General features: G+C 40.6%; 1 protein-coding gene across 2 annotated transcripts; it reads right to left on the reverse strand.

The window, feature by feature from the left end:
- Nucleotides 1-23,822: 23,822 nt before the first annotated feature.
- On the reverse strand, nt 23,823-25,570 carry nkx2.4a (NK2 homeobox 4a). 2 transcript variants are annotated; one of them, XM_030719262.1, is made up of 2 exons: nt 25,095-25,570; nt 23,823-24,518 (listed from the first exon to the last, which is right to left on the reverse strand). In XM_030719262.1, exons 1-2 carry the CDS (start codon nt 25,462-25,464, stop codon nt 23,857-23,859), a joined length of 1,032 nt encoding a protein of 343 aa, XP_030575122.1. In that variant the 5' UTR covers nt 25,465-25,570; the 3' UTR covers nt 23,823-23,856. The 2 variants fall into 2 exon arrangements, with proteins under 2 accessions (XP_030575122.1, XP_030575121.1); XM_030719261.1 differs by having other exon boundaries at nt 23,823-24,545.
- Between the last annotated feature and the right edge of the window lie 1,463 nt (nt 25,571-27,033).

Below are 27,033 nucleotides of genomic sequence, written 5' to 3' on the forward strand. Positions count from 1 at the left end.
GCTGTCTGTCAGTCCAGCTTTGTCCAGCCATTGGTAGGATTTCTCTATGTCAGCCACTTCTTCTATCTGCCGGTGGTACATGCCGTGCAGAGGCCTGTCCTTCCATGATGGTTCCTGTTCTTCCTCCTCTTCTTTCTTGGGTTTCTGCTGCCTGAGGTACTCACTAAACACATGATCCTCTGAGACCATTGTCCTGATGTATTCATGGATCTGTGTTGTTTCATCTAGGACAGTGGTTCTGACACTCACGAGTCCTCAGTCTCCTTCCTTCCTCTTAGCGTACAGTGTCAGGGTGCTGGATTTGGGGTGAAACCCTCCATGCATGGTAAGGAGCTTTCTTGTCTTGATGTCAGTGGCTTCTATCTCCTCCTTTGGCCAGCTTATTATCCCAGCAGGGTATCTGCGTAGGTGTTGATTGTCCAGATCTTCTTTTTCCCATTCAGCTGACTCGTCAGGACCTGCCTTACTCTCTGCAGGTACTTGGAGGTTGCAGCTTTCTTAGGCCGCTTTTCCACCGACGGGGTTCTGGTGCCGGTTCCAGTATTTGAACCGTTCTGCAGTTCTTCCACTGTGAACGCACTCGGTGCTCGGCCGAAAAAATGGGTTCAACTCGGGCCCGCAAACTAGCTGGTCTTGAACCAAGAACGCGTGACGAAAGCGGCAGAAGGGCGTGACTCTGCCGTCTCAACATCAAGTTTTCTACCATATTACATGTGTATTAATGAGAAAAGCGAAGTGATTTTCACGGCTGTGAATTAGGTTGGGTTCTAAGGCTGAACTTGCTGCTTTGTATCAGTTCATATCACAGATAAAAGGACACAAAGTGTGTACTTGTCGTCTTGCTCTAAGCGCTGTCTGTGTTTCCCTCTGTGCTGCACACAGATGCTGCAGTAGTTTGGTTTGGACCCTAAAACGTGTTTGCAGCATGAGAAAGGGGAGCGTGTTCTCCCACGTTCGTGACCTTCGGCTTCTGTGTCCAGATGAGGACCCGCCCACGCTCATACGTAAAGGGGCAGTTCACAGAAACGCGGTGGAACCGCGGGCCCGTTCTTAAGCGTTTTGCCGGTTCGCGGAAACCGACACCAGCACTGGCACGAGCACCGGCACCTCTCCGGTGGAAAAGCAGCACTAGTGGCCTCTTCGTGGTTCCCGTTTTTCTGACTACATTTTTCTTGTCTAAATGACATTCCAGTGTCATTGCTGTAGATCCTGGTGGTGTGGATGAATTCATGTCTCGCTCTCTCCTGGCATACAGCTTGATGTGGTCTGATTGTTGGGGTTGTAATTTGGCTTTATAGAAATAAAATGGACTTGAATTGAATTCCTGTTAAAAGGGAGTTTTTCCTTCCCACTGTCACCAAGTGCTGCTCATAGGGGGTCGTTTTAACTCTTGGGTTTTCTCTGTAATCTTTGTAGGGTCTTTACCTACAATATAAAGCACCTTGAGGTGACTGTTTGTTGTGATTTGGTGCTACATAAATACAATTGAATTGAACTGAATTTTCAATTTCTCATTTTGAACATTTGACCTCTTTGTATCATTTTAAATTAAATGTAGGTTTCAAATATTTTTGTCATTATGCTACAATTAAAATGTGTTTCTAAACTTGTTCAGTAATGTTTATACTTTGAACTAGTCTTTTACTTCAATCAATAAACAACCATCAATTTCAGAATAACACGTCACTGGAAAAACACAAGGATAATAATAATAATATAAATGTCACCAATGTTGCAGCCAGTTCTTAAGTCACAGGTGAATTTCTGATTGCTATGGGAACCCACCAAACATCCAAATGATATCCAAACCGTTCTTTTTTCCATCTGTTTCATGTAACCACATGATCCTGCAGCTGATGTGTTCATCACCGAAGATCCGAGCAGTCTTCTCGGGAAAGATGCTGCTGATTATACGATGATTTTTCTACCACTGTCAGTACCGAACACTGTAACAAAATGCTATTTAATACAGGAGATCTGGACGGTGATGTTGAGTTCTTTGTGAATACCGCCGAATGCTGTAAATGTTGATGCCTTTGAAGAAGTTGAGTCTCACTCTGCTGCTTGTGGCAGTATAATGGAAACACCATTACTTACATTTCAGTACCGTAAGCACTGAAGAGGATGCACTGTATGCATCAGTGTATGCATCTGATGTCAGCAAACACTAGCAAGGAAAATTTACTGTAATAATCATGATTAGCAAATCATTTTCTTGCATTTAATTAATTAAGCGAGGACATATCCAACTGCACTGAACTTGCTACCACTAGTGTAGGCGCCACTAACAGGAGCATAGTTACATGAATTACAAAGAGTTTTGTCTCTGCCTTTAGCCCTCTCAGTGACATGTGAAGATATTGACCCCACAGTAAATTATTGTATTAGTTTAATGATTAAAATATTATATATATTTTAAGTATTTATTAACTTAATAAGATATTTCATATTTTATTCAACTGAAAGACTTGATTTTTAAATACTCATTGGTGTAGTTATTAGCTCAATTTACTGTAAAAGGCATGATTCTCACCTGCCCACGTGGAACGCGCTGCAGGGGTGAGAGTTCACGCAGCACACGTTGCAGCGAACTAGTGTGTCCTAGTTTTATTCCAGCTCATTTCTGTGATCCTTAAGCTGAGGGGGTGAGAAGGGCCGGCTATGTTGAGCTATAATGAAGAGGCCCAAACCGGGGCTCCGGTCAGAGAGCTCCAAATCTAGATTGCCAGATTTCTGCCCGAGATGCTTGAAATCACATTATAATTAACCACATTTAGAATGAAGAGCAGAGAGTCCCTGCTTAGAGCTATTCCCATGATTCCTTCTCGCTTTCCTTCCCCCTAACTCTTCCTCTGTCACTCTCATCCTCCATCCCCATCTTTTGCTCTCCCTATTTTCAATTGGGGTAATTAATATGGAAAGATGGAAAGGCATCATATTCTACAAATTCCTATGAGACTGGCTTGCAAAAGCTGTTAAAGCCAAGTAGGCAAATTAGTATTCATGCAGGTTTTCCTGCTGCAAGTCATTTTTCCCTGTGGGACCAAGTAGTAGATTGGGTAGACAGGCAACGCTCATCCTTGATTATGTGAGCAGAATGCCACCACAGAGCCAAAGCCCAACTGGAAAAAAAAAATTCCTTAGGCAGTAAATCAATTTCTGTGACCTGCTAAATGTAATTGACTACACTCTAATTCTTTAACCCTGTGTATGAGGTAGAAAACACATCCTGAGGTAGAATGATTACCGGCTATTACACAAATCCATGGTTTCTGTATCGGTTAATAACCATTTACAGCAAAATTATACATGCGCCATGATTCAGTGGCAATAAACAATTGCTTTAATGCACTAGTCATGTCTTTGTTTAGTCAATCAGCTGGATCTGAGAAAGCCGCCTATTATTCAAAATGGGAAAATGGCTTGGGAAAGAGTTTTTTCGCTTTTAGATGCATGGAAATTTGTATGTAAATTGACATGTTAATATTTCAGCTTTTGCTGAATACTGGCTATGGACTTTAATGCTATGGTTCATACACCATAGAATTCACTGATGCTGTAATGCCACACAAACACTGGTGATTATGGATCCACATTACATTTGATTATGTACACATCATCATTAAATATTTTTTGATCACAGATAATAGACCATTTTGTGTGTGCTTATGTTTCTGAAACCCCTCCCAGTAAATACTTTTGTTTATCGGACAGCGCATGTAGCCGTGCCTGGCCTCAACTTGACCGGCTGACAGCAGCCCCGGGACATGGGCTCTGACTTTGGCCAGATTAATTAGCAGTCCATCCTCTTCAGTCTGTTCCCCCATTCCTATTAGACCCAGCTCAGCAATCTGGTGGAAGGTAATTTGGTGCATGCACACAGGGCGCCGCACTGACACCTTATGCTTCGTGATTGAAGGCAATCTCCTGGGGACAGAGCTAAATTTATTCATGGTACGCTCTCCCACATCCACTAGAGACGTGTCTGTGCCCGCCTGCCACACATCCACAGATTTCCTGCTCTGCATCTTTCCTCAAATGCACAAATAATACTAAATGATCTGAGAGTTGTTGCGGTGTCTTATATTCCTGTGTATTCGGGGACCAGCTGATCTCTGGGTGAGTGAGTTGCCTTTGCTCAGCATATGATTCTCTGAGGAGGAGACAGTACCTAATGTCAGGCCAGTGGGTGTTACTCCATTTACAAATCTTCACTCTCACAACCTTCTGCTTCCAACCTTTTGCCCGAGGGGATACACATGTTAACAAACTTACCCGCACACACACGTTCACGCTCAGTGCGGCGGGGTCACGGGGAGTGGCGTTAATGTAATTCCTTGTTGATGATTGAAATCTGTTGATAATAGAGATGGTAGCAAAGGTAATCAAAGCAGATTAGCCCAAGACACAGCTGGGGGATCGGCTGGACTCCCCGTCATTAACACAGGTTGTTATCTGCGAGCCGGCATGCTCACTAGTCCTCACGAGGGGAAAACAGGGTCAGCCATTAACAGAGAGGAGAAATGCTAATGCTCAACTTGAATCAACAGAGCCCCGACTGGCTGCCATCATTTATTTACTGCTGGGGATTCAAAGGCATTATTTACCTGTGACATAAACAGGTGAAGTGCAGCTCTGCTATGCTTTGACAGTAGTTGCTTTGGGGGACGCAAGGTCACCTACAGCATCCCTGAAGAATGGCCTTTTGTTACTAGCTACATACTTTGTAAAATACATGTGTGGCTGAATCATAACATCACGTGTACCACATGCCCTTTAATGTGACACTTTTCAACATAAAGTAACAAACAGAACCAGCTGTGAGTGAGACATAAAGGTGAAAATGCACTGTTAGATCATGGTAACATTGGCGAGAGCTTTGTGCGTGCCCTCTGCTCTCACAGCGGTAAAAGGAAGGATGAGTCCAGGAACACATATACTGTATGAGAGGCATCACTCCTGAGGCTGCAAACTTGTTTGGAGTTATTGTATCATCAGAGCAGAAGAGGCAAACGAGTACCCTCAAGTCTTGCAGTGCTTGAGTGGGAAGAGGTATTTTGACAATTAGCCCTATAAATTTGGTTCCCTCAGCATCAAAACACAAGTGCTATCAATATTTGTTACACAATGCACACACATGTCCCACACTGAGGGCACCTTATTTGTTTTGGTAAGTGACGATATTTTACTATCAAGGCAGAAACCCAACAGATCTGCTGCTATGAGCACATCGATGTGTTTTAAGCTGGAAGTGATTACTAATCATCACATCAGCTGTGTGACAGGTGCAATAATTATACCAACAATATCAACAATGGGAGCAACTGGACAGCCTGAAAAATGTTTACAAATCAAAATAAAGATCATTTTCAATCTTTTCCTTTTTGTTTATTATCTGTGTTGTATTTTGTTGCTGTGTATTATCTGGAAAGCACTTTGTTCAACTGTGTTGTCTTCTTTAACGTGCTCTATAAACAAAGTTGGATTGGATTGGAAATACTCATTTTTATGCAATAAAAATATGAAAAATAAATAACCCCCCATATAACCTGAACTACACGATGTGTAAATAATTTGACATCCTGAATGTTATACATAATTATTCAGCAGGCTCTTTGTGGGAGAATAATAAACAGCTACAGATGTAAAATCACAGATAAGGCTTTATTTTTCAGCCAAATTTCTAAATTATGCTTACCTGAAAAATGCAGACACAAAAGCACAAAGGCTGAGTTTAGCTGAGCTGAACAACAGTCAGACTGCAGACTAAAGCAGCCTTGACCCAGTAGCTAACTGGGTTATAGCAGCAGAAGCAAATATAACAGCACTTATTAATGGGACTATTGCTGCACACAATAACAGTTATGTTATTGTTTGTGTATTTAAATAAGAATGTTGTGCAGACAGTTCACAGGAACTTTGAATAAAACACTAAAAGGAACATGAATAGCAATTTTTAAAAAAAGTCCTGAAACTTACTGTGTAAAGAGAATAATCATTAATACCCACAGAAATTCAAACTATTTCAACAGAAAGATAGACGCACATAAATGTTTGATTTAAATGTTTATCAGATCAACCTTTTCTCTTCAAACTGGGGTGGCAGCAGGTTCACAGATCCATTCAGCTGATGCTTAGATCCCATGCAGAGAGGTTCATTTTCAAACATCTTTTGTGCCAACATCTAAACGCTGATTTATTTTTTATTTTTTGGGGGGCTGTCACATGTCAGTCAGGCAGAGGAAAACAAGTGTAGCTCTTTGTATGCAAACACTGACATGAACACATGCCATTCAGTTAGTTCTCTTTTCAAAAGCTCCATACTCTGCCAAGGAAGGCCAAGCCATAGACCTATTCATTAGTCCCCCTGCTTTGAGAGGTGTTTGCTCTGTACTGCATGGGGAAAATGCCCTTCAAAAAGAAGTTTCTATGGGCAAACGCATTTCTCTCTGTTTGGTTTATCATTCAGGAGGAATAAAAGTAGTGCAGATCCACTGATGACAGAACGCCAGAAACAAAGTTTAAACCATCGAGATTCAGCAGCGATATGTGACCACAGAGACACTTTGTAACAGCCTGTGATATGCATCATAATAACTGGTAGCTGTAGAGGAAATCCTGGTTACATTACAGGAGAACATAACAAAACCTTGTAGTTGGCTGCTGATGGTCTGTAAAATGTGAGGTTCACAGAATTCCCCCCAAGCTTTAATGCTACAGGCTATTTTTGCTTTGGATATTTCCTGATAAAATACCCTGAAGCTCTTCTGTCCAGTGTAGCAGGAGATTTCAGCTGGCTGGTTGATGATGTGTGGCATTATGGTATTCCTAAAGATCTATTCCAAAGACCCTTACATCAGATGACCTCAAATAATGTGGCACATAAATAGAATATTCATCCTTCAATCAGGAAGTGAATCCTCTCATTAGTCACAGTAATCATATATGTTATGTTAATCAGGGCGATGTGGATTTTCTGTCTTTGGCAGGAGGGTGTTACAGAGTTTTCTTCATCACCATGGAATTAGTACGGAGGAAGGTCAGAGTACGGCCTGATAGCTTGAAAATCTTTAAGGCTGAACAAACTCAGCCTTAGGCACCTCGACGTAAAGATGAAATCATAAAGTAATGCATGCGCATTATATGTATGAATTCTACATATTGTCCTTTAGTTAATTCCTTACAGTTCGTGTTCTAATTGCAGAATGAATCAGAATAAAGTCAGCACTGAAAACCATTCTGTGACCCCCGTCAGCGTGTTGATGCTCTGACCTCCACATGCTGAGTAGATGACCCTGAACTGTCCCGTCCCCAATGCAGGCCCAGGCGAATGGGGACCTCCCATCATGCACTGAGCACTTTCCCCTCCACTCTTTATCACACCTCATGCATTTTTAGGTCACTGCTGTTGTTGTTCATCCTCACTGCATGCGTTTCTTTCACCTAACTCCGGCTGATTGCAGCAGACATGCCGTCCGCTCTCCGATCCTGATTCTACCATCCTGTCAAAACGGGGTTCTTCCTCCCCACCGCCGCCCAGTGCTTGCTCATAGGGAGACGGGGAGTCGTGCCTCTAACGCTGTAGGTGTAGTTGATTGCCATTGTGAACTGGTGCTATGTAAATAAAATTGAATTGACTTGCAATTTTTCAACTGTATTTATAGATTTTTTTTCATATAAATGATTAATCTAAACAAAGAAATAGCCATGACAATAACATCATCCACCCACCCTCCCACCTTCAGATGGCACCACCTAAGAAAATAAAATAGGTAATAGGAATAATAATGGTAACGATAATATCAGTAATAAAAATAATAATAATTACAAGAAAATACTGGGAAAAAGAAAGAAAATGAACAAATAATAAGCGTACAGAATCACATAAACAATCTAAGAAAACCTGCAGTATTGGTATTACCACAAGTCCAAACAATCACATCATTAACAACAATCATGACTCTCTGAGATCAAGTTTCTCATTATCAGCTGGTGGATCTGTCAAAAATCACATCAACACAAAAATGCTTCAGGTTAGGGAAAGACCCCAGACAATAAATCAGGTCTTCTCATATTTATCCTCTGACCCATGAACCCTGTATCTGACTTTCTCCAGCTCTAAACTCACCGTCACATCTCAGCTCCAGTGGGTGTAGCTCAGGGGACTCCTTCCCAGTCTCTGATGGTGGGGAAGGAGTGATGCGTAAGCGATTGAATTTTAATGAAGCCAAGAAAACACATCAGTCTCAGCCACACCAAAGATGACTGTAAATGTGTCAGGGTGAATTGTTATACCACACTCTGGAGGGAGTGATGTCCAAAAATTAAATAGCAATGGACAGATGCAGAACATGTGTCCCAGTGAACCTGGGAAAATTGACACCTGGGATAATTAGTTACATTGTGATATAATTTTGCCAGTTTATTGTTGGAGTAAAGCAGTCAAGTAACTATTTTGAGCTGGAGTGTATTCATAAAATGATGTTCTAGACTCTGATATCTTCTGCCCAGGCAGTCCTGACATTCTCCCATGAATAAGAGTGACTATTCTGGGTAAACATATTTTCAAGATGGTGTCTTGGTTACATGGATTGACATTAATAACTAAGGTCCTTAGTTGGTGAATGAGGATAATTTGGAAAGTGTTTAAAAGCAAAACTACAGACATGAAGGTATCTACAATAGTCAGAATTGTGCTCTTGACACAATTATGTGAAGGACATGAAGCCTCCATCTGAGAAAAGACCTTTGAAACAGACCAGGCTGCTCCTGTGGCAGCTTCTAAAAGCTGAATCAATTGAAATGGTGTAAAAAAGACGATTAAACATTACTGGGGAAAATGTATATATCCTTATGCATTCTCTAAACTGAACCCAAATCTTAATCTAATGACTAGAATGACCAGATTCAAGTTCAGCGCTATGGATTCAATATTCAAAGGCAGAGGAGCAGCTAGAAATGAGACAGGGGAAATTGGGAATGTAAACTCTAGCTCCATGCATTTCTGTTTTATATTAAGTATTCTGCCACCATCCCAGCAAAGATAATGGGCTGTATGAGCTGATTTCAGCATGCAGCAGAGCAGTTTGCAGCTGAGTTTATTAGTTTTAGGCTGGACTATTGTAATTCATTATTATCAGGCTGTCCTAAAAGCTCCCTGAAAAGCCTTCAGCTGATCCAAAATGCTGCAGCTAGAGTACTGACAGGGACTAGAAAGAGAGAGCAGATTTCTCCCATATTGGCTTCTCTTCATTGGCTCCCTGTTAAATCCAGAATCTTTAAGAAACTCTAAAACATTTCAGATGAGGCTTAAAAATGTCCTTTCTGTTTATCAAGCTTATAGTATAAGCTTGTATAAGTATAAGTATAAGTATATAGACTGGATCAGGTGACCCTGAACCCTTTACACACCACCCTGTTATTATTGTGAGGTTATTATTGTGAGTTTTTCGTCTCATCTTCCTCTCCTCTCTTCTTTTCCCCTCACCCCAAACTGGTCCCAGCAGATGACTGCCCCTCCCTGAGCCTGGATCCATCTGAGGTTTCTTCCTGTTAAAGGGAGTTTTTCCTTCCCACTGTCACCAAGTGCTGCTCATAGGGGGTTGTCTGATTGTTGGAGTTTCCTCTGTATTATTGTAGGGTCTTTAGATTACAATATAAAGCACCTTGAGGTGACTGTTGTTGGGATTTGGTGCTATGTAAATACAACTGAATTGAAAATTGAATTGAATTGAATTGAATTGAATTGAATTGAATTGAATTGAATTGAATTGAATTGAATTGACCAAAAGTATAAAATCACTGATGCGCACAGCTGAAATAAGTTTCCTTTGTGGGCTCACTGGGCTCATCCTTAGAGATAGGATTAGGAGCGTGCACATATACAGGTACTCGGGGTAGAGCCTGTGCTCTTTCACGGCTGATGTAGCTTCGAACTTGGGTCCTTCCTGTGGAGGTTTTCCAGGCATGTGTAGCTGAGAGGAGACCCTAGAAGCAGAACTATTTGGCCTGTGCAGCTCACTGATTTAACTTCAAACAGAGGGTTCAATCTGTTTTATATGACTAATGAAGTTACTGTCCCTCTTTTATTCAAGACACAAACCCAATAAATACCTGAATATGGCACTAAGACAGTTATTAATGATCCCATCTCTGCACTGACAAATCCAAATTTTAGCAGGAAGTGAATATTTCATTTCTCGTATCTCCTTTGTTCAAAACAGATTGTTTTCCTTAAAAAAAAACAACTCGTGAGTCGCTCCCTGTGATTTAAATTTGACAAATTATTTTAAAGAGAACTGATTTGAAGTGGGAATATTTAATTTCATAGTTAATTTATTACTATTTATGGCAAATTACTAAGTAAATTATTACTGTGATTTATTTCCACACAGACAAATCTCATTACAAATGCAAACGCAATAAGAGTTTCATGGCCTTAGTATGCAGAGCCATGATATTACAGTATACAAAGTCTTTTTTTATATAGGCCATAGAAAATTAGAAAATTAGCATTTTCACTTATAGATATAACCATTTCCTATCTGCAGCTGGAAATACAAAATATTTTGACAAAGTGAAAATAGGTGGAACAATAATGTAAAAGTCATCTCTGTATAATCAGAGACACCATAAACAGGTTATAGTTTAGTTAATTTAATGTGTAAAGTTTCCCTGTGCATTGTGCATGTCCCCCCTGTTATTTAAATACTGCAGAATAACTTAAATCATACAGAATTTTGAAAATGTTAGCAATGGACCTGAAATGCAAGATCATTTTGTGTGTGTCAAACCAAAAATCAAATATGGTAAAAGTAAGATTAAGCCTACAGAGAGAAGAGGGAAACCCCTGACCTGAAGATGTCACTCCTGATGGAGGTTATGTCAGTATACATGTGAGACCTGACGCTTTGAAACAGCTGTTCACAGTCCACAGTCCTTATTATGTTTTAGCACGTCTACTGAGCCTGTTGACAAACCTTACATTTGTATGTCTGATTGGTCACAGCATCTTTTCATCAAACAGTACACCTCTGCCCAATTTTGGCTGCATCGATGTGAAATGTGATGGAAGTATGAGTCATTTCAGACAAATTAGAAAGACATAAAACTTTTTCAAAATTGGAAAGGTGGGTTTCTGTGATATGTTTAGGAAGCCTTGAGCCCAGGAATAAGTACTTAACACTCCTATTTAGATAAGTCAGTGTTTTACATGAGGGTGGCCAGAAAAGGCCATATGCACCCTTTACATAGAAACTATTAATGTTAAAAAAATAAAAATAAATTCTTTATAGTTTTGGTTCTTTGTTAGGCAATAATCTGTAACTAAATGAAAGCTTTAATGAGTGCAAAGGTGAACCCACCCAAAAACCTCACTTCCTCAAGGAGCCACTTGAGGCAAAATCCAAAACTGAGTCAGTCTCTGTGGACTCCCACGGCCACCTACATGACTAAAATATACAACACAAACAGTTTGAGTTTCTACACTTTACTTCCCCATTGTTTCATTATTATTCCCCATTCATAACAAATGCACTGGTGGTTTTTCTTTGTTTTTTGTAATTATATGACAAATAATATTTCCTGCTATGCTGTTAATTGTATTAGCCGCCTTTCCAAAAAAGCTGTGCACTGGTTTTACTGAGGGAAGTTTTAGTATTTGTAGTTATTCCAGTAATTAGTAGTTATTTTTATGTTATTTAGTACTGGCTCACAGACAGTATAAACCACGGAAGCAATTTTAGTGTCTGAACAGTGAAACCAGCACAGAAGCATCAAACCTGCTGTAACTGTCATGCTCAGTAGGTTGCAGAAAGGCTTGTGGTTGTATAGAAGTTTATGGAGAACAGCCTGCAGCTTCTGCTCTCTGACCTCAGTAAATGCTTTCCTGATGACTTTATGGGCTCAGTTGCTAGTTTCAGGTCAAACAGACTAAAATAAAAATGAAGTTTGTGTTCTAAATTAGCATCATTTTTAGAGTCAGAACGGAGGGTTATCCAGGACACGGTTATTTACTAAGGGCTTGTCCATCACATGTCACTGGCCCGTGAGTGTGGGATGTCCTTGTTTCCAGCCCTTCTTCTTCAGGTGCAGTTTTAAAAACACTAAGATGATACTGGCAAAAGCTCTGAGGTTCATGGTGAGACGTCACTGATCAGTGTCTGATATCACAGTGGCTCCATCCATCTCTTAACTGTCTATACTCTGGCTAGGACTGATATCATTGCACTCCATGTGGATATGGTCGGACCTACAGAGATGGGGGGGGGGGTCTCCACAATCGCAGGCAAGTTGAAAGACAAACTTATGAGCATAACCCTCTAATAAATTCACCACACCCTCAGATGTCAATCAGCAGTGTCCCTCACTCTCATTGGTGGTTGCTACAATTCTTCACCTCAAAGTTTAGTAAAGTTTTACCTGGGATCCACCCACTAGGCATGTCTACCTGTCTCGGCTCTCTCTCTCTCCCCTCAGCCCCAACTGGTCCCAGCAGATGCCCCCCCCTCCCTGAGCCTGGTTCTGCTGGAGGTTTCTTCCTGTTAAAGGGAGTTTTTCCTTCCCACTGTCACCAAGTGCTGCTCATAGGGGGTCGTTTTGACTGTTGGGTTTTCTCTGTATTATTGTAGGGTCTTTACCTCATAATATAACGGACTTTGAGGCGACTGTTTGTTGGGATTTGGCGCTTTATAAATAAAATTGAATTGAACTGAATTAAGTTGCTGGATGTTGCTGACATCCTGTGGCTCCTGCTCGTCACTTTTCGAGTGATATTGGCAGCAGTTATAATAGTTTTAATGATTCTAGATAATCAAATAGTGACCGCTGTTGTGATTTAATCATTGCTGAGAAGATAAGACAAATAAATGACAAAATTAAAGGTTTTGAGAAGAAAGGTCAGCTTAGCAGTCCTCCACAGATGCTCCTTGGGGTTACAGACTGTTACTGCATAATAAACAGAAATCTGGGATTAATCTGTCAGCAGCTGATCTCCAGTTTGGGGTAAAGATTGGGTGAAATAAGTAAAATGACTACAATGTTTTCTAAAATGCTTATTGTGCGTTTAGCAACAAGTCAAATGTTGTATGTCAGTGAAGTCCTGTTTAAGCCTGGAGTAATGGCAGCCTAAAGATGGGGGAAGTCTGAGCCTGCTGGGTAAAATGCCTGGTTGGAAAATTGCAGAGTGGTATGAGTGATTCTCGTCTGTGCCCTGTTGGTTAACCCCGTCATGAAGAGTAGCAATGGAGAGGTGAGGACTCAAAGGATGCTGCATGATGCTGGAGACTGCACAACAAGCGAGCCTTTATTAGCTGATAGAGTCGGAGAGGGAAGGAAACAAGGAAACAGGAACCAAAACACAGACTCTCACAACTGAAACTAGGATAACCATACAGTATGAAACAGGATTTAAAGACTCGGTTAAATAGAATCCAAAAATAGAATTCACTATTAGAATAATAAAGAAATAGAATCAGAAATCTAAAAATTCAACAAATATAAAACTTAAATAACGCTAAAACCAAGAATTCAAACCACACAAACAACAAAAAAACCCAGTTTTCAGTGGAAACTCTCAGCAGCCTAGAGTAGAGTAGAGTAGAGTAGAGTCGAGTAGAGTAGAAGAATGTATGCAGAATTAGAACCTTTAATTAATCTTTCTTTACTCAGTATTGGGGATCTTTTGGCTACTTTAAATCCCAGCACAGCAGCTCATACATGATCATGTGTTAGAAACTCAGCAGTGTGAGTGAACCTCACCTGTGAGACTCTAGTTTTTCCAGTGTGTTCTTACATGTTTTCACATGAAGCTCGGTGATAAATGGCTGCCTCCCAGAGTCCAAAGACACGTTAAGAATAAGAATAACTTAAAAAGGCATTGATAAAAATGCAACAAAAAAATAAAGTTTGAGTAAAGATCAGAGCTGCCAGACTTTGCTGCATGTTCTGTAGAATTTTAGGTTGATTGTAAATTTTTGTAAATTTAGGTTGATTGTAAATTTGTTCCTGTGACGGAGCTGCACCTTTTCGGCCCTCTGACCACTGGGATAATCTGGATTAATGATTAAGAAAATTAAAAGATGTTTATTAGCTGTTTTTCCCTCCCTAAAGGCAATAAAAACTTTCATTTTGAGTCTGATTTACAGTTTGATCATCTTCATAGCTGACACACACACACAAAGAGAAACCAAATACTAAAGATTTGACCTTTACTTCCTGTTTCTTCCTGTTATTATTTTCAGCTTCAGCTGTTATGTGACTTTAGCTGTGCTGCAGCCTCCTGGCAGCCGCTGAACTCGACGGCTTAGGCTGACAGATTGGGCGAAGGGCAACGCGGTCAATCAAAGGCCACCTTCCTCTCTCGGCTCTTGCTTTGGGGTCTTCCTGACGGTAATTCTCTGATTTGACTTTGATGTGCCAATTTGTGCCTGATGAATAATTGTCTGGTTTGCTGATAACTTGTGGGAGTCAAGTGTATTCTGGTGGCACTCAATGCAAATGGGAGATATTTGGGTCCTTCAAATCACGACAGCAGCCCCTCTGCATTTGCCTTCCCGTTCCGTGAGTAAACTGACCAATTAGCTGTGTTTGAAGAAGCCATTTTTGATTAGAGCAATCAGTAAACAGCATGGCCTCTCTATGATTGTCCCCCTGATTAGATGAGTTGTCACTTGAGAAGTTGTTGGAGATTTTAATTTATGGCCTTATATCACTGGAAAGTATGGTAATTACCTAATCCATTCTCCACAGCTCAGCACTTGGATCCATACTGTTACTGTTGACGACCTCATTTTTTCCTCCTAAAGTTTCTTAAGTACTCTCTGAATTGACTGAATCAAGCAAATAGAGCCAACGCCATTTAGATGCAGATGAAAAGGGACTGATGTCAGCGGTGGTAAAAGACCAGGCAACACAGAAACAAATACACATGAAACTACTGTACGCTTTCTAAAATATTTCTTTTTGCAGTTGCATTTAAGTCACTGTTGTGTTTCCCTCCTGTCTTCTTTAGCACCCGGGAATACTCATGAATGACTGCAGAAAAATCTGCATAAGGAAGAAAAAACATCTTCACTTCAGAACATCATTATTCACATCTATCTTTGAGTGTCTTTGCATTAGAGTCTAATTAGCACCATGGTCCAGTTAATGGCTAAAAGACTGCGATAAGTGATAAATTACTAACAAACAAAATTACCAGCTCAATCATTTGAATAATTAGTGACGGCATTTAGAAACACAGTTTTAGTAGTTTAAGCAGTTTAAAGAGATAAGTAAGCTAGTAGAAGATATTTAAACACAGAGCTGATGAACGATGCACTGCACACTGTAAAACGTCAGTCCATCCAACGTGAACGGGAAAAGAATCATTCATTTTCATTTAAAGGGAGATTACGTTTTTATTTACGTTACAGTACAGAATACATAAAAACATCTCAGGGTATTAGGTGAAGGATCTTCAGAATAAAGTACATATCCTATAAAGCCCAGAGCTCAAAGACATTCAGACCTTGGAAACCTTCCATCATACAATTCATAGAAAAAAGGCAGTTTTTCCTCAGCACGAGGAAAATGAGTTATCTAACAGAAACACATCATTTCACTCAGATATTTGAATCAGTTACCTGTAATTTCATGTGACTTTCAGTTTGATCAAACTTATTAAGAAAGTGTGACTTCGGTGCTCTGAAACTCTTGATGAATGTGTGATGTCACACACGCCAGCTTTACTTTTATTGGTTAGGACTTTTTTTTCATTAGATGACATCATGTGAAGCTCAAACCCACAGCTCAGTGCAGACTGCAGTGTATTGACCACCAAATCCCCAAATGATGCATCAATCAATACTGCAGAGCAGGGGTGTGTGTGTGTGTGTGTGTGTGTGTGTGTGTGTGTGTGTGTGTGTGTGTGTGTGTGTGTGTGTGTGTGTGTGTGTATGACACAAAGCCAGGATTAGGCCTGATTAGGGCAGTTTTAACATGTCCTGCTGATTAGGGGCCAGTGGATCTGACCGCTAATTAGATGTGAAGTGTGGCTGGCTGCACAGGCAGGACAGCAGCAGCAGGAGGAGGGGTTGGCAGCCCAAAACTCACCCCCCAACTGTCCCTCCCTCCTTTGCCTGTCCACTCACCACCCCCACAAAAGCGCCTGGGGGCTCTTTGATTGGGTGTGCTGCACTGTGGAGTGGGTTGTTGAAAAAGAGTCCCATTTCCCTTTTGCTGTCCCGCTACCCCCTGCAGGGTGGAGTCAATGTACCCTTTCTGTGCCTTCGTATGACCAGCTGGCTACAGCAGGGCAAATAAACACTCCAGATCCACCGGCCAGTGTGACTCCCATCTGAGACACGGCTGTTTGTGCCCTGCTTGGTGTCCCTGAGAGAAATTCTCAGTGTGATGGTTATTAGCACTGATGAGGTTTTAATGAACACACAATACACAAAAGAAGCAAGCTGTAAGTAAATAATAACAGACTCCTCTCTTTGTTTAACTGTATTAATAACAATGTCAGGAGGGATTGTTTAAAATGCTAGGTTCAACATTTCAAAGCCAAAAAATGGAAGAAGTTAAATATAAATATATTTTTTAAATTAAAAAATCTGTCCTGTTAAATCACATTGAGCTCAGTGCCATACATTTGTAACCAGAGTAACAGTCTCCTCAGACAGAAATGGCACATATTATCTGTAACGTGAAAACAAACATACATTTGGGGGTTGACATCGAGCTTAATGTCCGTGTCCCTGACCAGTGATGATATTTATATCTGAAGCCTTCAATACTTCCAGATTTTTCTGTTTTACAGCTCGTTTTCATGCCCAAAATATTGGATAGTTTGTACTTGGATTGTATATTTTTTTAACACTGCCCTGTCCTGGTAGTCATCCAGTGATGCAGTAGATTTGCCTCATAACTCCTTTTTTTAGATTTAACTAAAGAACTTCCTTAACCTCCTGAGACCCTGTGTCCACATATGGGGACATTACATTTTGGCTTTGCTGCACCTTATACTTCATTGTGCTCAGGAGTGTTTTATCCTTTGTTAAGTCAGGTTGTTTTTGTTGTGTTATGCTATAAAATAATCCCAGTGTCCACATCTGATGACTTCTTTTTTCCTCACAAAAGTATGTAGCAACCATGTAACAAAATACAACTTCTTGTTCAAAGAGGAAGCTTATTTTATATACATATCAGGTCCATCTAATCACAGGGATCTAGGAGAAACTGAAACTGCATTGCAAACAGGAGCTCAGGTCTCAGGAGGTTAAATCTAAGTCAAAGAATTTTTTCTTTTTTTTTTGCATAAGCTTTATCCACCTCACAAATACTTTTGTGATTAAAAAAAGCAGAATTCAAAGGAAATGCCCCCCCCCCCGCCCCACACACACACACACACACACACACACACACACACACACACACACACACACACACACATTCTCCTTCCTTGTTGCCACCCTGAGACCTTCGGACCACAGCAGCTCAAGGGGAAGAGAGGAGAGAGGAGAGCAACACGGGATTTGGGGCGTAATCCTGTTTGTCCTCGGGGTCACGTGCTCGCAGAGTTGAGACTGTCAGCTACAGTCTGGAAGTTTATTCGAGGGACAGCCAGTGGTTTAATTGTAATTCCCTCTGGAGAGCAGTCAGTGTCTCCTGCTGAATGCTGGAGAGGAGGCAGGTTGCTGCAAGATGATAATTGAAAAGAAAGTGGGTGGTCCTGCTTGGCCCCCGTGGCCCTCTGGGACAGTTATATTGAGACTCCGGCGTGTTTTGGAGGGGGCAGATTACCGAATGCTATATTTGAAGAAATGATTATGTCCTTCTGGGCTTAATTTGACACATAGCTTGAGTGATAGCTGTATCCGTTGTCTTTTGTCATTCATGTCAATGTGTGTGTTTGTGTGTGTGTGTGCCTGTTTACTGTTGAACCATTGCCCCCAATCAAGTGTCTGGCTGACTTTATATCCCAATCCGCTGATTTGACTGTCACATTAAACTGTGTCAATAAAAAGAAATGACACAGTTAAAAGAAATGAAGCGAATAAAATACTTTTACATATAATACAAATGACTTTCCCGTAGCCAACACACCGATCTTATCCATTGCTTACCTTCATTGAACTGCTCTTCAGCCCTGGCCCTATTAACCAGTAATCCGCAGACTGGCAGCTGGCCATTACCGTGGCAACGGTGAGCTGGGAGAAAAGTGCTCGCTGGTTCAAAAGTAAAGAGGAGTGTTTGGAAGGATGGAGGTGAACTCTTTTGTCCTGTGAATGTGTCTTTTTCATATTTCTGAACAATAAAAACACACCAGCTCATTACGTATATGGAGGCCATGATTAAAAAAGCTTCTGTTTTGCTGTTTTGTATAGATTGAAACCCATTCCAAGGATGGAGTAAAATTATATCATGTCTGGTCAGAACAGGCATAAAGGCAGACAGGTGCCCTTTGAATGGCTGACAGAGCTCTTCGTGTTTATAGCCGTGAGTCTCTGGCCCAGTTTATCTCACTGTTTTTGAAAAGTACTTTATTTTTCCCATGCATACAGACAAACACAAAGCTCGGGTGCTACATCTCTAAAACAAATTAAAAAGAAAAAATACGGATGGTCCATAATATCCTCTCTTTTCCACTCATTGAAAACTGGAGGCTCACAGTATTAAAAAGATGAAGATCTTAGATGTAATTCATTCATTCATCCTTAAAGAATTGGCTCGAGGAAACAGAAACACAGAAGATTACACAAAATGTTTATCAGCAAAATGATGCCATCAAAAAACAAAAGGAGGAAAAAAATAAACACAAACATAAAATTAAACCTTCAGCAGTTTTGGATTGGAGACAGATTTGTATTTATTTATTACTTTGGCCTTAATAAAGATAAACTAAATTTCTTGGCTCTGTGCTACATTTAAATGACACCAATATGATGTATAATACCCTGAAACTATACAAAGGCCTGCATGTAATTACAGCATGTTATGAATGCAAAACCAAAGAATTAGGTGAGGCATTTAAAAAAAGAAAAATATAAACGCGGGAATGTTTAATTTGGGGTAAAAACCTATTCTTATTAAAGGAGCTAAAGGACACACAAACTGAGTGAAGGTCAAAGGTTTTCATACATATCTCAAAAAGTTATGAAGGCCTTCCTCCAGCCTCTCCTGCCTGAACAGAATCAGTGTGGGATTCACGACCGTAATAGATTTCAGAACTGGCTAAAAACACATTTTCTTAGAGAAGAGTTTGTGGGACTTAATGAGGCATAACTAATGGAGGTCGCACAATCATCAGCACCATGCTGGAAGCACTGTGGTAGGACAGAGCAGCCATTGATTCTTGCTTCAAACCTCTTGAGTTTCTAATCAGCTTCTTTAGTTGTGCGTTTCAGGCCTGACAAACCTATTGTTGGCCTGTGTCACTGGAGGTCAGTGGCTATTAGTGGCAACTGAAAACAGTTTCTCTAACTACTTATGAGAGAACTGAATAACATGCATAGCGGGACTTGGAGGGGGGATTACTGGCAGTGTAGCGAGTCTGGTCAGCACAGAGAGAATGTGACATGGTTTTCTAATAAGGGATGCCCCCCCCCAACATACACACACACACACACACACACACACACACCAAACCAGGTTCTTCAACCGCTGCACCCCCCCTTATAGACAGTCCTGAATAGTCTTTCCTTTGGTCCTGCAGTGCCTAATATTACTAACATGTTATTCATAGTAACCAATGGAATTATGTCAGGAATAGAAATAATCGTGTGTGTGTGTGTGTGTGTGTGTGTGTGTGTGTGTGTGTGTGTGCGTGCTGGAGTTTGATGTTATTGTCAAACCAAAGGCACTGATAAAAATATGGTTTCATGTAGTTAATTTCATGAAAATCTATTAGAGTGAGAAATGCTTTCAGAGTCCTGTGACCTACTTGAAATGTTGTTTTTCCCACTCTGTAGGAAGATGAATTTTTTTTATCCCGTTTGAAAAAGGCTGGGATCACAGAACTTTTTGCTTTGTGGGGCAAAGACGTCCAGCCTTCAGTGACTCATTCTGCTAAAACCAAACAAATCAGGCGGGCACAGGTTTGTCGCAGAGAAGAAAAAGACTGTCTCTCCTTGGCAGAATAAGAGGGCAATACACTAATTAAAATCTTGCTCTGTGCGTCTCAGAACCTGCCAATTCAATGCAGTCATTCTTTCAGGGAAATGAAAAAGTGGAGCCCGCTTCTCCTAATCATTTTGCATAAGATTTGAGGAGTATTTCTAAAAAAGGGGAATGGAGGAGGAGGTTACACTTGCTGGAGCATGCTCACTGTGCTCCCACAGTCCTACTGAATCAATATCATGATTTACATATTTCTATAAACTCTACATTTATCCTACCAAACAAAATACGAGTGTGTTTCAGTAAAAATCGTGAGTTATCCACTGCTATACTTGGAATATTACATTTTTGTTAAGACTAACAAAATTGGAACGATTTTCCTTCAGATTTTTCCAGCCAAACTAAAAAGAAAATAAAAACAAACACTCGCTTGTGCGTGATGTAGTTTTATGTTAGGCCCATGTTCCTGTGTAAACTATGCAGCCAATCATGTTAAGCCTTTGCCAATTAGCGCGCTCTAGGTTGCTAGGTCGCCATGGTCAATTGAGGAACACATCAATAGGACTTGAAAAGGTTTCTCTGCGATCAGACCTTCTGACATATTAAGTAGAATAATGGGGAGGAAGGGAGTTGGGCAGGGGGAGGGTGGAGGGGTTACAGAGACTGGAGCTAGACTCCTTCCACATCCACATTATGCAGTGCAACCTGCAATTACCTGAGACGAATAGTCTAAAAAATTCTTTACATCCATGAAATATAATATCCTCCACTTCATGCTTTGTGCTAACACGACACTGAAGCAGTGATGGACCCCTTCCAGCCATGATGGAAATTTTGCAGAATGTCTGACTTATTCAGTTGCTTTGTTTGTGTATGTAAATGGGAACTGTGTGTGTGTGTGTGTGTGTGTGTGTGTGTGTGTGTGTGTGTGTGTGTGTGTGTGTGTGTGTGTGTGTGTGCACGTGTGCAAGTGCAAATGTGCGTGTTGTTAGCACAGTGAGCCTTAAGCTGGTTCTACAACCACGTGCACAGAAGTAACAGTGCACTGTGGCATCTGCCGCTTCACAAACTTTCCACATAGAAATGATGATGCCAGCACCAATTACAGTGCCCAGCCTGTCTCATATATCCTTACAAAGAGAGGTACCCCCCACACCCCCACCCCCAATAAACTGAGAGAAGCAACAGGCACAATAGCCAGTGATTACCAAGCATAGCCTATTAGTGCGCCATAACTATGGCTATTGAAAAGAGAAAAGAATGGCTTCACCTCCACTTTCATTTCATGTGGTCCACCATCAAAAGCTCTGTTGACAGCTCATTCATACCCTCAATTTAGAGACAAAATCTATCAGAAGCATCTTGCAGCATCACAGTGTATATTGTGGAATGCATTTCTCTTTCTAATGCTCTTATCAAACTCCTTTCTGATGGAGTTGGCATGCTCAATTCCAAATGTCAGGTGCATATTGGCTCTGGCGCTTCCTTCAAGTGTGGGGATGATAGCACATATACATACAGCTGCCAGGTATGTGAAGGGGTTGAAAATGGAGGCTCTCCAAGGTCTCCACTGATATACACTGATAGCATTCATCATCATCACAGGGTGTGATCAGCAAGGGGATTGAGAAGTAATTTCCGAACGTGTTTAAATGACCACAGGAAATGAAATGTTACTTTCTATTATCAGCAGCCGCTGGTGTAGAAAAAGCTTTTGGAGGACAGAAGCAGAGGGGAGCCGACAATGACGCTAAGTGATGACCTTAAAAACTTTGGAATTTGTTTGCACAAATCGTTCACCTTCGACAGAGATTAAACAGAGCGGGGCCAGTCTGTGCGTCTCCGTGTGTGGCCAGATGTGAGCGCATGTGTGTGTGAATAACATGAAATATTGAATATGTTTGAGTATGTTTACTCCATTTATTCCTAATGCACTGAACAACACATTCAGTGCTTTAGGAATAAATGTAGATATCAGTGATATTTAATTAATCACAGCAGCAGCAAGTAGAGAGTACACAGCAGCTTGCAGTGTTTGCATGAGCTTTGGGAGCACTCCTCATCTATCTTTAGGTTCCTGTGCTGGTTGTCAAACAGAGAGAGGGCAGTTATTACAAAAGGAAATTTGTTGCACATAAATTACATTTAATTCTGAGTTAGCTAAATATTAATGACCAATAATTTAGATAATAAAGAATTATCCTCAGCATGCTTTCTGCCAGTCCTCAGAATGATTCCCCAAACTTCACGATTTGCAGTAAACTTTCCTGTTTAGACTACAATACTTTTTTCTAGTAAAAAAAAATTTTTAAACTTTTTTGTTTGTTTTAAGTTTTGAATAATTGTAAAACAAATGCGAATTATTCTGAAAATATAAAACATGAGAAAATTAAGAATCATGTTTCTTGTTCCTTCTGTTTGATTTTACACTAATAATAATAATAATAATAATTTATAATTATAATAAAAATAATAATAATAATAGCTGTCCTATGATTACTGTCATTAACTGTAATGCCACATAATAATAATATTGTGAGGCATGTATCCAGTTCTTTTACATAATACACCTATTTATAATATTCCTGTTATTTCCAAAAAATGGTCATCATTGTGCATTCTATAGACGCATGCATTCACAATAAAATTGGCCAATTACACAGCTGCAAAACGAAGGCCAGGGCTTATTAAAAAGAGTAAGATCAAAATGAATGAATAGTTGAGTTGATTTAAAGGAGAGAAAACAAATGTCTAATAATGCACTGAGGCATGAATTAATGCCAATATTGAGGCTTCTAAAAAGTGTTAGCGGTTTTAAAAAAGGGTGATTTCCCGGTCTCAGACTCTTGCAGACGTTTCCCATGAAAGGCAGCCCTCCAAAATGTCACCTGAACAATGCTGGCTCCCTCATCGACCTTGCTTTCCAGCTCAATTTGGTCTCAATCACAACATAATGAAAATGCACTCCAAAACAGATGCCTTTTAAAAAATTACTTGTTCAGGAATAGCTCTCACACTTCAAGTTATTTATTGTTAACGTTCAATTGGTTTTGAAACATATACAGCAGCCATCACGCATTTGTTCCTTTTTAACTTACAAAAGAATAAAGAAAACATAAAAGTGGACGCAATAACGATTATTATACAGTTAAACGCATTCTTGTGTGTTAGCCAAATATACAAGTCCCTACTTTATTCAATAAGTCTAAATGAATACATTAGTTTACAATATTAATATGATAAAATACCAGGTTATCACCGCAAATAAGGAGTGGTGGTTTAGTGTACTTCGAACCTGATCCCACCTTCACCCCCAGTCCGAACTCAAGTGAAGCAGCATTCCTTTTTGTTTCATCAACATAGACTACGTTTCAAACATCATGAGGAAGGTCCAAAACATGGATTACAAAAGGTCCAGAAACGACATAATTGCTTTCAAGGGCGGCCATTTCTGCAAAGTTCAAAAATAGACTCCCCTGTCAGAGATGTCAAGAAAATGTGCCCTGATCAGCTGGTGCGCCTCTGTGCGCCTTGCCCACTTCAACACCCTCCAGGGCCCCATTTTAAGCCCTCAGCGAATATATATATATATATATATATATATATATATATATATATATATATATATATATATATATATATATATATATATATATATATATATATATATATATATATCAGTGTTGTTTTGCTTTTGCATGGGCTCATCCGCAGGTTCACATAAAAAAGTGGAAAGTGACAGTACGGTATTAGGTCCTACCACGTTCTGCCGTAGAGGAGGTTTGAGCTGACCATGTTACTGGTGTAATCTACAGCAGATGTGTCTATCTGGGCCATGTTGAGCTGGCTGTGCAGTGAGGGAGGGCTGGGCGACATTTCTTCCAGCTCCAAAGTGTTCACCTGCTGCTGGCTTTGATGCTGGGTTAGGCTGCTGGTGGAGGATGCGAGCACAACTCCAGTTCCGCTCTGTTGCTGGCTTTGCTGTTGGTTCTGTTGTACCTGTTGCTGGTTCGGCGTTGGCGTATTTGAGCCGTTCTGACATGGTTTACCGTCCTTCACCAGAACAGGCACGGCTACGCGCCTGGGAGACTGTGCCTGCTGTTGGCACAGAGAACCGTCCTGTTGCTGCTGCTGCATCTGTTGCGCTGCCTTGTCCTTGGCCTGGCGTTTCATCTTGTACCGGTGGTTCTGAAACCAGATCTTCACCTGAGTCGGCGTCAGGTGTATCATACTGGCCAGGTGCTCCCTTTCAGGCGCAGACAGGTACTTCTGTTGCTTAAACCTCCTCTCGAGCTCGTAGACCTGAGCCTGTGAGAACAGGACGCGCCGTTTCCTCCTGGGCGCAGCGTGGAGAGCCGGCATGGCTTTGGTGGCGTCCGCCATTCCTGTTAGACTCCCCATTCCAGTCATGTTCATACCTGTGGAAGGTCCCATGAATCTAGAAACTTAAAAATATACATACATATACATGCGTTCAATAAACAGAAGAGGAGAACACTATTTCGCCTGAAGTAGTCTTTCTTGATTATTGGCTGACAAAATATTAGTGAAGTTGTAAAACATAAACAAACCAAAACATATAATAATAATAATAATAATAATAATAATAATAATAATAATAATAATAATAATAATAATAATAATAATAATAATAATAATCCAATTTTTGTTTTAAAATACTTTTTTATTCTAAACATTAAAATAAAAAATAAAAACAAAGTCGAGCCAGACTGAGCCAAAGAATGATCTCCTTTTCGGTTTAATCAGCAGAAACAATCATTTAAAATTAAAGATTTCGTAAAATATGCATTAACTTTTTTATTACTATTTTTTTTTATCACTGTACATAAACAAAAACCTACAAGTTAGTCATGTTCGTTTTCATCAGTCATTCCTGAAATGTATTTATGGTTTTACAGCAAACAAAAAAATAACAATAAAAAAAGAAGAAAAGAAAAAAGCTGAAAAGTGCGTAAAAGGAGAAACGAACTCACTTGTGGAGTATCTCGGATCAGGGTTGGCGCTGTACCACCCTGTTGCTGCTGCACTATTCCGCATGCTTTCCTGGTACGACGGAAGATCTCCCATGTTGCCAATGCTTCCATTGCAGTATCCTCCCATTGCGCTGTGGGAGAACTGGGAGACGCTGTGCGGCATGTGGTAAGTGGTGGCCACCGTGGCGTTATGGCCCATGGAGTGCTGCTGCATGCCGGTCTGAGACACCTGAGGCTGTCGGTAGGCTCCCAGTGGAGAGGTTAGGTTCCCTGCGCCGTCCATGCCACTAAACTTCTTGTAGGTCTCCTCGATTGGACTCAAAATATCTGTCACTGAAAAAGGCGTTGTGTGCTTTGGGCTCAACGACATGATTCAGAAAGCAGGTAGATTTTTGTGTTTGAGCAGATCAACCGTGTTGTTGTATCGGCTCTCTCCTTGGTGGATGTCTACGTAAGAGAGTGCTTGTAGTGCGCCTGAGATCCTATTGATCGCCTTGGAGAAGGAGGCGAGCCCAGGGCGTTCTTAGCCCGGGTTTATTGGAGCCAGGAGCCAGGTTTACGACAAACACAGGGGGCGGAGCAAAACTCCTAAACCAGCAAACAATAGTCATTGACATTTCCGAGAAATAATTCATGAAAATACACTTTGCTTTATAGTAACTTGTATACGTGAATAAAACTACGCAGCATATTCACGATTCTATGTTTCTAACAGCTATATGCAGCTGAGAATATCCCATTATGTTCCGCACATCAGCTGATCTGACCACAGATGACTATTTTGCGTCAGTAGGGAATTCCACTCTTTCTAGAAACTTTGAGAGCACTTTGAACAGACATAAGGGCCACCGAGTATCATCAAAGAGTCACAATGAAGTTGTATGACCGCCTCATTTATGCTTCTTAAGCATCATTTTACCCCAGCAGAGAAGAACAAGTCCAAATAAGTTCAAAATAATAAAAAAAAAAGCTAAACAAAAAAGGAGGGGGGTCTAAAATTGTATGTCACTACGCAGCATCCAGACAAGGAAAACACGTACATTTACTGAATTTAGAAATAATATTTTCCAAAACTAATCACACAGTATGCGACTCCAAACAGCCGATTTTAGGGTCAACGGAGAAAAGAAAAAAAAAGACTGTTTTATACCCGCACTTCCTGGACAACTACAATTATATTAGACTCTACGCACTATTTTAAGCCTCAAACCCTCAAGTCTGGTCAGCATGCATTAAGGACACTTTGCAGTCTTGACCTGACATTGTAATCTCTGAGCAAACTGGCTGGCGCCAGGGGAAGAATGAGAGGAAGAGGAACAAAACAAGAGGGTCAAATGATAAAAGAGCTTCTACAAATGGCAATAATGAAGAGCAGCTAATACATTTCCCCAATTTGGCATTTATTTGTAAAAAAATGCGTCATGAAGCTTACAGCTAATAACTTGCCACTACTCTCGGAAAATATATCCTCATAACAATGATAATATTTCTTCACCATATTACTGCAGACAACAGCGGGAACAGGTGCTCTGCTCGCAGGTTATTTTCCAGACATGAAACGTGTTGCTGTCTTCATTATTGTAGGAAGGAACCACTCGTCTGCATGAAGCCACTAATGTAATTTACCATGGCATGGCAGCAAGTAGCTGCCTACCCTAATTGAGTAAATGAAGATGTGACATGGTCAGCCATCAATTATAGCGACATATCAAGAACAGCAATCTCCGGTTAAGTCGATCGCCTCATTGTAATCAGTTATTTTTCCCTTGCATATTTCCGTAGCCGGATTTCTTATTTTTCTTTCCCGCCAGATGCGCGCGCTCCGCAGCGGGTTTAATGTGAAGTGTTTTGGGCTTTATTGTTCTTCATGGAAACAAAACAGTGCGTGCCTCTTCCAAAGTCAGCTGGAGCTGTCACAAAAACAATGAAAGGAAAAAAA

This window comes from Archocentrus centrarchus, chromosome 22, assembly GCF_007364275.1.
Source record: "Archocentrus centrarchus isolate MPI-CPG fArcCen1 chromosome 22, fArcCen1, whole genome shotgun sequence".
Taxonomy (NCBI): Eukaryota; Metazoa; Chordata; class Actinopteri; order Cichliformes; family Cichlidae; genus Archocentrus; species Archocentrus centrarchus.

Bases quoted from the DNA above. Each gene is read 5' to 3' on its own strand.
- nkx2.4a (XM_030719261.1), bottom strand. From the start codon at position 25,464: ATGTCGTTGAGCCCAAAGCACACAACGCCTTTTTCAGTGACAGATATT. The intron at 24,546-25,094 runs GTGAGTTCGTTT...TATATTTTTAAG, and splicing joins TGATCCGAGATACTCCACAA to TTTCTAGATTCATGGGACCT.